Source organism: Ascaphus truei, chromosome 2 (assembly GCF_040206685.1).
Source record: "Ascaphus truei isolate aAscTru1 chromosome 2, aAscTru1.hap1, whole genome shotgun sequence".
NCBI classification, from domain to species: domain Eukaryota; kingdom Metazoa; phylum Chordata; class Amphibia; order Anura; family Ascaphidae; genus Ascaphus; species Ascaphus truei.
In genome coordinates this window covers 357376594-357391163 of record NC_134484.1, presented here as the reverse complement: position 1 = coordinate 357391163, position 14570 = coordinate 357376594, and the positions used below count along the sequence as shown (strand labels likewise).

Here is a 14570-nt window from a genome sequence, read left to right as displayed (position 1 = left end):
AAGGTATTTAATATATGTTCATAAATGATCCTTATTCAAAAAGTAGTTCATAGTGCACTTGGGCTTAGATCCGCAGATGTCCGTTATTGACTTAACGAGCTGTTAACCTAATTGAAAATGTATGTTCAATTATCAATGTATACCTTTCCTTCTTACAAAAAAAAGAGGTCTAACCTTTTCTTAAAGAAAAACTGTATCTGCCACCACATTTTCCATAGGTTATAAATTCGACCATTTATCTGCCTATACTATAAATAACCATTTCATTTGGGGAAATCTCATTTCCTCCAATCTCAATGGATGATCCCGTCATGTGTGCTATTGGCCATGGAATGAATAGGTATGTTGAAAGTTCCTTGACCCTGAATATATTTTTAATGCTAATATAAAAATCTAATTTAGCTAGTCTGTCCTCATATGTCAGATCTTCTATTCCATTTAATAATTTGGTAACTACGCTGCACTTGTTAATGTTTTTTTAATGACTTTTTAAGTTGTGTCAAAGTCTGTACTCCATAATCTAGGTGTGATCTTATTAAGGATTTATACAGTGGCACATTTATGCTGGCTTGCCTTACATCCATTTATGCAAAATAATAGATATATAATATCCTATTTGCACTTGCAACTGGCTGACATTGATCACTATTGCTAAGCCTGCTTTCTACTAGCACTTCTAAATCTTTTTCCATCAACAATTTATCTAATTTTGTCCCACTTAGTTTGTATGTAGCCTTTTTATTCTTCCTTCCCAGATGCATAACCATATAGTTTTCTCTAGTAAACCGCATCTGCCATTTATCGGTCAAGTTTCCAGTTTATCCAAGTCGTTATGTAGAGAAATTACACACTGCTTTTATATTACCACATTAATAAACACGTTAAAAATCAGTGGGTCCAGTACCAAACCTTGAGGTATTCAACTTACAACTTTAGCCTAACCTTAAAAAGTACAATGTACCTGTATGATAACTCTATGTTGTCTATCCTTCAACAACTTTTTAATCCAGGTTCAAATATTTTTTAATCAAAACCAAATTCCTTTATTTTGTACACTAACCATATAAAAAACCTTGGCAAAAATATAAGTAGACCTAATCAACTGCATAGGCCTGGTCTAAACTCCTTGTTACCTCCTCAAATAAACAAATAATGTTAGTTTAACATGATCTATTCCTCATAAAACCATGCTGGCTATTACTAATATGTTGTAAACCAATTGGTATTCCTGAATATTATCCCTTAATACACATTCAAGTGTAGCTTTCCACCTATTGATGTTACAGTTGGCTTACAAATTCATAATGTTGTGAATGCAGGCATAGGGCAAAAATCCTACATTGGCACACACCTTTGTTGGTATATGAATGATTTAGAAAGTAACCTTTAATAAGTACTAATAAAATAAAGAGAGAAAGTGAATCCATACGCTTCTCCAATTGGGCTAACAATGAATGGGGAAATAAATATATATAGTGAAACCTAAGTCTGTAAGACAAAGGAGATTTTTGGTTGCATCCTTTGATCAAATAATGACAAGCCTGCTAACCAACGTCAAGGTAAATCTCAATAGAGAGTCTCAGCACCACAAAACTGGAACAACCTACCGGAGACTCTCACATCCACCACCAGTTTATGTTCTTTCAAGACTAAGGCTGTCTCACATTTTAATCTGATCTGTAACTGCTACATATGCCTATAATATATATTTTCTTTAACTGTGCACGCAATGTCTTGTGTATAATGTATACCCTGTTCACTTATGTAACTGTATTTGTAACCATGTATTATTTATCTTAACTCTATGCCCAGGACATACTTGAAAACGAGAGGTAACTCTCAATGTATTACTTCCTGGTAAAATATTTTATAAATAAATAAATAATAGCAGGTCCCTATGCTAAATGCATACTGTACAAATGTTCTGTAAAATATACCCTGAAGGGGTAATAAACCAAGCATAAGCTTATGTAACTTAATGCAGTTAAGAAATTGTATATACCAGTAAAGATACTTACATATAGACAAGTAAAGTGAAAAGTGAATTTACAGGGACCTTACTGGGAGATGATATATCTTGAAATGGAGGGACTAACCTCCCACAAGCTGCTCAATCAGCAGTTACAGAAGGATTGGCTAAATACATTAATCACACCCTAATAGTGGTGCTCACTGGAACCGTGCTGCTAGGAATTTGATTTGGTCCAACAGAAAATGTAAAACAAATATATATACAGTATATATATTCACGGCGCTTCTCTGTGTAAGGAGCATGCTGCTTGTGAAAAGATTGGCCACATATATGTGAAATAACATAAAGTTAATCCCTGCGCTTCTTCCATTAGGCTAACAATAAATGGGGAAATAAATATACATAGTGAAACCTACAGTAGCGACATACTTTATTAAAGTAAATGCCGGCGGCATGCCGGGATCTGCCCCAGCTGCCGCCAGTAATAAACGCGCGCCGCCGCGTTTCCCCCACTCACCCCCCCTCCTCATCGCGCGCAATTTACCCCCCCTTCCGGACCCCGAACCCGGCTTCTGCTCTGCCCCTCTGCTTCCCCGCACCCCCGCTTACCTTAATTTCATCTCCAGGGGTGTCGGGGAAGCCTGGGGAAGCCGGGGAAGACGGGGAAGCCGGGCGCGCATGTGACTGTGACGTCACAGTGCGCCGCCACGCGCCGCGGCTACCCGCTTCCCAGCCGCATACAGCCAGCGGCTTTTGCTCGAATAAGAGCTGCCGCTGCTGTAGGTCTGTAAGACAAAGGAGACTTTTGGTTGCATCCTTTGATCAAATAATGACAACTAACCAACGTCATGGTAAGTTTCAATAGCAGGTCCCTATGCTAAATGCATACAAATGTTCTGTGAAATATACCCTGAAGGCGTCAATAAACTAAGAATAAACGTATGTAACTTTGTGCAGTGAAAAACTGGTATTGTTTAATTTGAATTCCACTAAGGGAACTTCCCAGTTCCTAAACTCAGAGGCAATTACAAATGACTTAGAAAACTGTAATCTGCCTCACCTGACAGAAGATTAAATTAATGTTTTAAACAGTAAGATTACTCAGACCGAGCTAGCGGAAGGAGTTAAGGCACTAAAAATATCAAGGCCCCTGGCCCTGATGGATTTACCAATGTCTATTACAAAAAGTTCTTAGCCATACTCTCCCCTCACCTACTAGAGATGTACAATTCATTATGGATGGAAAACCAATCCCGCCAAACATGTTAACCGCAAATTGGCCATTATACATAAAGAGGGCCGAGACCCTATGCAAGGCGGTAGTTATCGACCAATCTCTTTACTAAACAATGACTTGAAATTATATAGCAAAATCCAGGCGAATAAGTTAAACCCTATTTTACCTAGATTGATCCATATCGACCAGGTGGGATTTGTGTTTGTTAGACAAGGTTCAGAAAACACCCGTAAAATAATAAATATAGTGGACCATGTTCATCTCACTGGAACCAGAGCCATTCTCCTATGCCTTGACGTAGAGAAAGCGTTTGACAGAATAGACTGGGTAGTCTAAGATAGAGCGAAGTATTCACATATTTTCTATAGTCTAAGATAAAACATTACAGAAATTTGGATTTAAAGACTCATTCTTAGAAGGAGTCCGAGCACTATACCAAAACCCAACGGCTATAGTTAAGCTCCCAGGGAATGATCCGGACCCAATTAGAATTAAGAATGGAAGGAGAGGGCTGCCCATTGTCCCCTCTTCTCTTCGTCCTAATGATTGAGCCACAAGCTGCAAATATTCGAACAAATGATAACATCCAGGGTAAAGTAATCTGAAAAATAAATGATAAAATCTCCCTATTTGCAGATTATATTATTTTAACATTAGCAAGTCCCCAGACTTCTTTACCCAGCCTCCAAAAAAGTCTATCAGACTTTGAGAAATCTCATGGTACAAAATTATTAATGACAAATCAGAGGCCCTAATTTGAACCTCCCAGAACCGGAGATTAAATTACTAAAATTGAATTTTAACTATAGATGGAGTTCCTCTCACATTAAATATTTGGGAGTAAATGTGACCAGGCACTACCACTCTCTATACCAGAGCAACTACCCACCCCTGTTTGACAGGATGAAAAGAATTTGGCGAAATGGGAAGGATTCCAGGTGCCGTGGATCGGGAGAATAGTATCAGTCAAATGAACATACACCCCAGGTTATTATATCATTTCCAGACCCTCCCGATCCGGATACCTGGATCCAAACTAAAAAATCTACAAAATAGTATATTTAACTTTATCTGGCAGGGCAAAAGGCCCAGGACAGCTAGATCAGTTATATTGAACTCAAGAATAAGAGGGGATATGGGAGTCCCAGATATCTCAAAATACTACTAAGATGCCCAATTATGGCAGGTGGTGGTCTGGAATGCTGACCTAGCCCAATATTGCTGGTTGGCCAAAGAATACCAATACGCCAGAACGACTTCTATGCTAATGTCCCTATTGGCCTCTGATAAGGACATACAGGCAAAAACGTTTTAGCTGGGTCCGATGAAAGGCACCTGGGAGACCTGAACCAAGTCCAAGGAAAAATGTAATCTCACGTCTCCCACCTCACAACTCACCCCATTCTTCAACAACCCCAATTTTCCCATGTGTAGAAGAGGCGTTTACCAAAAAGGCTTGATCACAAGAATATATGCTGTTATGGAGGCTTTGGTAGACTCTCCCAACCATGACTACATGCTCAAATGGGCGGCCAATTTAAATTTGGAAATTGATAGAGATGATTGGGAGGCTATTTGGGGGTTTGCCGCAAAGATCTCTCTATATGTACTGTACCACTATCAAAGAAAACATTTACAAGAGGTACCTCACCCCAAGCCGACTGAAACAAATCTATCCTCTGGTGTCTGACCCGTGTTGGAGGGGCTGTGGACAAAGAGGTGATATGGTGCACATTTGGTGGACAAGCCCAGTGATACAGAAAGGTTGGTCCACTGTCCAAACTATCATTAAAGATATAATAGATTTATTCATCCTCGTGGACCCCCTGATTTTTCTGCTGGCAAAATCAGTCAAAGATGTAGGCTGCCCTATGAGATGGCTGGTATCATTCATATTGACGGCGGCTAGATGGCCTGTGGCAGCCTCTTGGAAAAGATAGCCCCTGCTCTAGACAAACTGTTGAAAAAAGAATAAACGAGGTGATGCTTATGGAAAAAATTACAGCTTTCTTGAAGCATTTGACCGACGAAATTTTATAAAATGTGGGACCCATGCTTGGGGAAGTGAACAGAACTAAATAGCTTTGACAGCTAAGGATTACGCAACTAATTTGATGCAAACTGATCGGGTTGATTCTGTCTCAACCTGAAAACTAAAGCTATCAAATTAAGAAACCCAAAGGTACGAACCAGAAAACAGAATCTTGATGCGGTCACGGGTAGGAGCTCCTCCTCCCCCTGTCCCCCTCCACTCCATTATCTCCCCCTCTCTCCTGATCCTCTTTTTCTTTCTTGTCTGTCCTCCCCCCCTCCCCTCTTTTTTACATTTTCCTTTCTCTCTATCATTTGTCAACATAGTAAGTCAATCAGTGTCAGTCAGTGTAAGTCAATCCTTCAATATCAGCTGAAAATAATGTTGAACCAATGTTTAATTATCTGCAGTTGCTGTTATAACCAGATAATAAGCAAGTACTCAAGAATGACCTGTATTGTCACCTTATTCTATATTATTGATACCATCATCACTTATTATATTTGTATGTTTCTACGGTCATATTGTTGGATATCTGATATCTGCTATTTGCACAGTGTGAAAATCTAATAAAAATATTTGAAACAAAAAAAAAATATGCCACTTCCCTTAGTTCCCTTTGATCATAGGACAGATTGATGTTACTGGAAAAAACATATACTGTATTGTACCGTATTTTCAGAAACAACAAAATTGGTGTTGCGCTTTTTGAACACCAGCTTCTGGATTTAAATGTAAAAAGCTACTAAACATCTCTTAAATTGTACAACTCCTACGGTATGGTGTAAAATATCTAGTGTACTTCATTGAAAACATATTACATGTTGCCATATAAAACATGGATTTTAAATGTACCATCAAAACAAATGCTTCCTGTGTTCTTTACCAGAAAACAAAACTGGTTTTGTGACTTTAACGCTTCCCTGAAGTTTTTTTTTCTAGTAGCGGGACCTTCAACTGCTAATTATGGTTATTATGGTTATCATTACAGTGTTGTATAACCTTTATGCAAAATCAGTACAACATTTTCCATATTGGTTGCAATGCCACTTTCTACAGAAAAGCTTGTATAAGCTTATACTAGAATCAAAATCATTCAAATGCCAAGAAATAAAAAACTAAACAAATGGCATACACATTTTACATTTGAAGCAGATCAGTATTGCAAACCTTAAAGGCCCTTATTCATTATATCCAAACACTGTGTTTCAGCTGTTTTTTCACAACCAGATGCAAAAATGTAACTCCAAAGCGATCTTCACTCCATTCAATAAATTATGAAAAGATACCCATATCCTAAAAAAAACCAATGCATTATCGGCTAAAATCCAAATTGAAAATTACTCATTGGCAAACGAGGGATTTTGCCAAAATGACTAATTCACATGCAATTCTATAATGTTAATATGCAATTCAGACAGTGTAACTGTTGTGTGATGGTGCTGCCCTTATATACAGTAGGGTTTGTCACATTTGCACAAAATATGGTAGATGGTTACCTGTTAAATCAGATAATCAGACTGGGGTATTTACCACATGTTAACTGTTCTTACTAATGATGTAAGATTTTGGTGGAATGTTTTACCCCTGTGACATCATTGATAAGAGAGGTTAGAATGTGGTACATGAAACAGTCTAAAGGGGAAGGGCAGTGGGAACAGCGCTAATGCAATTAATATAAAAAATTAGTGACAATTAAGCAACTAACATAATAGGAATACACCCTCAAATGTTGGAGTGGAGGCAGCCAGGAAAAAATAGGTCACACAAACCAATATACACAGTAAAAACACATAGACCGGCGCCTCAAAGAAATAAAAATAATAGTCTGACCGAATATAGTCCAAAAAAGCTAGGATGAGTTCCAAGGAAGTATCTTCAATGTAGTCTCAAACAAACAAACAAACATAAAAGACGACAACATAGAAGAAAAAAAGAGAAAAAGATCATAGTGCAACTAAAAACAAAAGATCACTGATAAGGTATGCAAGAAAAGATAGCAGTTTAATACAATGAATACAAATAAATATAAAAACAACAAACACTTGATTGTTGGGCAAGAGACACTTGTAAAGCAATGGCATCCAGTGGGGCTAAAATTAAAACCCTACTTACAGCAAGGTTGATATAGTAAGCCTGTAGCACAATGTCACTTTACACTCTGAAGCCTGGGAGAGAGATGGCACAGCTCTACCTCTGGAAGCTCCACACCGCTGGGAAGCACCGCTCTTGAGGCTCCACACCGCCGAAAACCACAGCTGTCCACACACTCACGAGTCAGCACATGAGCAGGAAGCAAAACAGGCAACAGCCTGAACTCAGTGCTGCCGGGGGACTCACTGAAGCAAACCACGCGGACCAGAGGTCTCGCGATGTCAGTGACGTCACCACTATAGGCAGGGACAGGGGAAGAACACACGCGAGTGCCGGGGAGCTCTCAGAGCCAAGGCTAAGGAGGGAAAGGTATAAAGGCTACCAGGGAAGAACGCCAAATGTCTCTGCCAGAAGAAGGTCCACCCTACGCGTTTCGTGACATCAGTCACTTCATCAGGGGCATGATGGGAAATAAAAAAGTGCCAGCATATTTATTCTAAAACATTAATTAACATATTAGCATAAAACACAGTAATAAAATTCAATCATAAACAATCAAACTCATACCAGTGATAATAAACATATAAATACCATAAAATAAATAAATAACATTGAAATACATGAAAATAAAAATAGACATAAAACACCTGCTCTTAAAGAAACTGTACACAGAAAAAACATACATAAGAATAACATTACAAGAGACTCAGGATATGGGAAACTGCCAGTACCAATAGACAACAAACAGCAATAAGGAATGTAACTACACAAAGTGTCACATGGAAAAAACCATATAACCACACTATTTCACCAAAAAAGCAGCTAGATCAAATTCAATTAAAAAAATCAGACCATTGGGGGATAGCGTTTTGAGTTCATATATCCAATATGACTCACGGTGTATTAGTAAACGTGAGTCATATTGGATATATGAACTCAAAATTCAATATACACTTGCCCTCTTTGGTAATGAAGGCAACAAATATTGAACGCTAAAAACAAAATACATGCCTGTAAGCACTTTTATCTGATTTTTTTTTCAGTTCTGCAAATATTTTAGTTGCATCTTCCCCCAAAAATTATGCTGATATAATTTGTATTGAAATAGGTGAAAGTCTATACATTTTGGGGGAAGTCTGACATTTTTTTGTGAAGCCAAAGCTGCATTTTCAAAGTATATAGAATAAGCCCCTTAAGATATGGTAAATTGTATTGTTAATCAGAAAATAAAAATAATGATGGACAAAGATGAATAATTTGGCATCCCTTAATAACATGTGAATTGATGTGCAATTGGACCCCTATCAATGATTTTCTACCAAACCAAAACAATCTGTCACAAATGTGTAAACAAAAGTCTTATTGCCTAAAATAAAGGATTTTTTCAGGGTTGTCATTTGTGTATATAACACATAATGTAGATGAGAGTTAATTATAGTTGATGCAAATACTAGACAACAGAATATTCAATAAATAATTGCTGTATGGTACTAATGTAATCTTCTTGATCCATGGATCCATGTGCCTATATGTGTTTCCTGAATCAATGCATGTGAGAAATGCATATTTTGGTTAGTCATAACTTCATTAGTATGCCTTGATATTTCTCCATATTTAAATATTTTATTGTGCCCTGCTTGATAGCAATGTCTCAAATCTGAACCACTTTTCACATGCATGACAGGCACTTTAGAAAAGCACTATTATTTTTAGCTTCCGAGTAATATTTTAAAGAGTTTTAGATTCTTTATCTAATTTCTAGTATCATTGATGAATTAATTTCCTTGTCTTTCACACACTTTTGAAATTAACAACAATGCTCAATGTTAATTAATTATTCTTTAGTCTACACATAAATGGCAATCACATTTTAAAAAGCTTACAGAAGGATATTGTAGGAAAATTGGAGCACCTACTAAATTACCATCCTAACACGGCCTACCACATTAAAGACATTGAATTTATAGACATTTTTCATGTCATAAAAACATCTAGGATGGAATTAATCAAGGGTCTGACTGTTCACTTACTGGCATAATGAATTACAACAGCTATAATGTGAGTGCTTGCTGAAGACTCTGCTATTTATTACTTACACGGTTATTAAACTAGAGCCAATTGAGTTTGTAAATTAAAATACAATAATGTTCAACATATAACCTTAAAATAGCAGGTGCTTTTCTGGGTCAGTATTCTTTGTTTTTTTTTATTATGATGACGTAATAAAAGATTAATAAAATTGCATGGAAAAATAATGGAAAGTGTAAAGTTTTGCAGGAAATTGTTTTTAAAAGCTACTTACTTACTCCATTTAAAATAAATTTAATTAGTCTTCAGTATTCTATTCATTGCAATGGAGAAAACCAATAAATACTTAGTAACGTTTCATGAACAAATAGACACTTAAGCAAGTCCTCAACCCTGAAACATTTCACACCCCTCTGGGAGTTTAGAACCTGTGAACCAGTGGCTTTCAAAATATATCCTCAGAGAAATGTGTAGTAATAATGAAGGCTTTTTGCAGCAAATGAACATAATTTGCATATAAGTGAGGTATACAGTAAGTTGATTGGGCTCAGGACCCAGAGGAGAGGTTTGGGAACCACTGGTGTAAACAACCCATCTGTCCAAAAAGGCATTAGGGTGATATGTACAGTATAATAGTGGCAAGGGGGTACTAAAAACAGCAGCTAGACAACATTTCTGAAACTATGCATATATTTGTCCATTAAAATGTATTAATGGTATCAATCCATACTGTTTGTCTGGATATACATGTGGGTGCTAAGAGTCACAGTGACATTCAATACAACAACAAAAAGGCTTGGTTTATTAAAAATGTTTACAAACCAAAGTCAAAATGTAAAATATATAAAATAACATTTAGATATTCTGAGACTATATTGTATAATTAAGAAACCAAGAACACAAATTATATTCCTTACAGACAATCTGCCACACTCTTGTACTTTGTAAACAAAAGTACAATAAGGTCTTACCAAATGAGTGAATGTGTCTTTATTGGTAAGCAAACTGTCATGTAGAGTGAAGCAATACTTATCAATGCCAAGTATCAAATATATCATACATGTTTTTGTTCACAGAAAATACATGTACATAGGAATTGAATGTGTGAATAATTACTTTTTTAAAGCATTTTAACAAATGTGTATTCTTGAAATGTAATAAATGAGTGCATCTTTGATAGATACCATCTTCTGAAATATTTTTGCAGTTATTCTGTTACCACATAGTTACTGGACATATAACACAAACATAAACCAACATTGCTCATGTCAAATGTCCTTTTATTTAAGAAAAAGTTCAACACAGAGTGAGCATATTTGTAAATGAAATCTGCAATCCTTTCTGCACTGTTGGTCAGAATTATAATTAATTCTCCCTTGGATTAGAGATTCAGTAGTGGATTAGTCTATCATTGATGGCAACATACTGCATCCTTCCAATGTGATATGCTCAAATTAAAAAGAGTGTATCAACTGTAGTTGCAATGTGCATGATCTAGTAAAATGAACATTTCACATATTCAACCTACTGTATTATCAGCAGTTACCATTTTAGATATCAGCAAAAAAAACAGATAACGTTTTCTTATTGTACTATTATGCACAGAGAATAAAAACAGAAGTGAAATTACAGTATAAATAAAATTTATTCCAAACCACACTTTCCTCAGTTGACTTTTGGGGATAAAAATGTAAAGATTAAATGATCACATGATATCAATATTCTTTGGTTAATACACTACCATGCCATGCCATCTACCATGCCATTTAATTTGGCCCTCTATTTTATGTCAATATACACTTTATGTTGTATTGTAACTTGCTTGTATGCAGGGTTGTTATTAAAACTAACATTACCTACCATACGTCTGCAATTATTAAATACCTTTTTCAGAAAATGCTCAATGTTCCCAGTTGTCTGACAAATATATTTTAACATCTTTAACAAAGAAGGTTGTAGATAATTTCTGATGAATGTACTACTGCATATACTGTATACCATTCTATTATCACATGCTTTATTAGGCATTGATTTTCAGTAATGCACACAGATAAACTACTTTTTCAACTTTCCCAAGCTGTGGTGCATGCTTTAATACATTTATGGATATTATTATCTTTATCTTCAAAACATTAGTCTCGAGATTATCTTTAATATGTTTTCTCTTCAATCTGGCTTACTGAATCACTGTTCCTGGAGAAATTACGGTTTATGTACAGGAAACAGTATCACCACAGAAATATTATAGAACATGTTTATGACAGAGAGCTTTTTTATTAAGTGGTGTCTTATAAACTCCCAAACTAGAGCAGTGAGATAAAAGTTTATATCTTGGGAGTTATTCAAAAAAGTCGCCTAAAATAACTTTGATTTTGTATATATCTACATGTTAGCCTATTGTTTAATCAATACTGAGAACGGCTGTTAGTAAAGCATTCTCAGGATACATCAAGGAAAATAGACTTACAGTAAGGCTTTCCTCTGCACAGAAATGCCTGAGAAAAGCGGGATAGAGCAGTAGGGACATTTGATTAATTTATCAAATGGAAAGGGCACGCTGTAAATAAATGAAAACACATACTTGTTTTGCATTTACACTGGCAATACTTTGCATTAGTGTATTAAATGCAGGCTATACACACAACAGGGCAATGCAATATATCAAATGAAATACTGTAGGTATAATACAGCAAAAGGCTCATTTCCAAAATGAATCATTGGTGTGCAATTCAGTTTATCATCCTACATGCAATAAGCACTGTATGAAAAGAAACAACAGCCTCACATTGCACCACCAGCTATAAACACGTTGATTGGAACTGTAATTAGAAGCAAGTTACTTTTCACATGCACATTAACTCCAAGGTTGATGTGACTGTTGTGCTCTCACATCAAATGAAAGTTTACTGTGTAAGAAAGCTGTAAAGGGAACTTTGATGGGTCATTATAATGCTTCAAGACCAGCAATACCTGTGCACTGTTACAATCTATCTTTTTATTAATACATTTGCTTACTCCCCATAAAGATATTATTAAGAATTACTATACACGTCGTCTAAGCAGGTACAAACAAATAAACCAAAATAACTATCAAAGGCAAAAGGAAACTCAGGGCTGAAAATCTACCCTTGAGAAATTCAAGAACTGTCCATGGTACTGATTAAAACCTGTACTCTCATATAATAACACCGACGACTCTGTTACAATGATCCCAGCATTTTCTGGTGACTGTAATATACATATTCCTGGAATAACGATCTAAACAGGTAATGTGATCTAGTGTGCTTCTTCAATTACTCTGTGTGTGTGTGTGTGTGTGTGTGTGTGTGTGTGTGTGTGTGTGTGTATACACACACATACACACACACACATACACACACACATCATATATTAGTACTTCAGATCGGAATAAAAATACAAAGAAGTTAGGAAAAGATGCACAAAGTAAACAATCGAAATAGGTTTACCTATTCATGATTCCGAAAGCAATACATTGGTTTTTAATATTTTCTTTACCCCTTAGTATATATAATGTAAGGGTAGAGAATAAATTGTGACTTACGTGTTCCGTCGAATCTAGTCGCTATAGTATCTAGGAATGTGTTCTGAGGTGCTAGTAATCCTTTCATAACAGGCATTTTTCCAGCCCGGTGTGTAATTCTCCATCAAAGTTTATAGCCGAGGATGTTTTGGAAGAAAGTACAGTGGGGGAGGGATGAGATGAGGTAGAGGAGGTGGTGGTGGGTGAGGTGACAGAGGAGGGGGCGCCGTCACTGGTGACTCTTCATTATCCTGGGGAGCGCCGCACCAGAGAAGTCCGCTTTACCCTGGATGCTGCAGCACAGCTGTGACCTTCCCTAGCCAGCTCTCCAAACCCTCTTCCAGAGGAATGGATTAATGTAATCTCCACAAAATGCTTCTGTGCTTGTATTAACAGACCAAAGTTATCCGACCGTAGTTCCCACTGTGCAATAAAGACCTGTAAAGCATAGCCAGTTGACCCCTTTCCCAAGCAAAGTGGGAGAGTGATAATCAATACAGGTGTAGAGAGCGGTCTTGCTCTTTTCAAGCCTTCAACAAACCTGTGCTGATTGTTCCCTCTTTTCTGTGGACTTAAAATTGCACTGTAGTATTCCACAGAACCGTAACCTTCCCTAGAGCTAAAATTAGATCCATGCACAGGCAAAAGAAAGGAAGATTCCTGAAAGCGTTGACTTTACCCTGCAGCACAAAAGCACTAGAGCTGATAGAGAGCGTGAAGCTGGCCAGGAGAGCAGCTGTAACGTGTGATAGCAGATCACTGAGACCCTTTCCATTTAATTCATCCATTTCTCGTTGGCGGAGACGTTCCTGAAGCGCATTTCTGTAAGCTCCAGCCAAAACAAAGCAAACCTCCAAAGGAAATGCGAAATCCTTTATGCTTCAGTACACCGAGTTATCTAGGGCAACTTTCCCTGTACGGCAGTCACTTACTCACATCCTTCTTACTAATAGCCGTGCAACGTGTTTATTAGCAACAACTTCTTAACCCACCTCCGTTGTGAATCTAAATACATAGGTACAGTATGCTATCAGCGCGACGTGTGCTACAGATTTTGTATCTCAAATCCAAATCTCATGAACAATGCAATATACAGTACTGTACATGCTGTAGATGTCCCACCGAATGATTCTTTTGTATAATGTCTCAAAGTACATCATAATGAAAATACAGTACATCGAGGTCCAGTATCCTGTAAGTTGTCATTATATATGTACAGTACATCAGATAGTTACTTGGGATAGTTTACTTTGCCTGATTTCACCGTGGGAGATATTTAACCAGACTGAATAGATTTATTTAACGATTTTGATCGTATTCGTGGTTAAAGTATTAATCCCATCCCAAATGAGTCTCCATCTCCAGGTTTTTATGAGTAATGAAGAAACAGAGAACGTAATATCCATTTTACATCCTATACTGTACTCCCATTCTCACACAGGGTTGGCTATAATGGAATGTAAAGGGTGACTTAATTAAAATATATTTCAATGTTACTTTTTGCAAAGGAATATACTGTATATAATTCTCTTTTTCAAACCAGTAACACAAATGTGCAGTACACATTTGGCTTCCCCATTTCATCCACTTTTTGTCTGATAAAGTATCAACCCTCTCACTCTACAACATCAGTTTGCCAAGTTACTGCATTGTGGGAGAGAACAAA

General features: G+C 36.8%; 1 protein-coding gene across 2 annotated transcripts in view; it reads right to left on the bottom strand.

Annotated features, from left to right (window-relative positions):
• The window catches only part of KCNH8 (potassium voltage-gated channel subfamily H member 8), a 672749-nt gene extending 658829 nt beyond the window's left edge, over positions 1-13920 (bottom strand). The window contains exon 1 of one of the 2 annotated variants that reach the window (XM_075586916.1): positions 12926-13920. In XM_075586916.1, coding sequence (XP_075443031.1) covers positions 12926-13001 — 76 coding nt within the window. In that variant the 5' untranslated portion in view covers positions 13002-13920. The remainder of the gene's footprint in view (positions 1-12925) is intronic. The other variant, XM_075586915.1, reaches the window with a different exon arrangement.
• Positions 13921-14570: the final 650 nt, after the last annotated feature.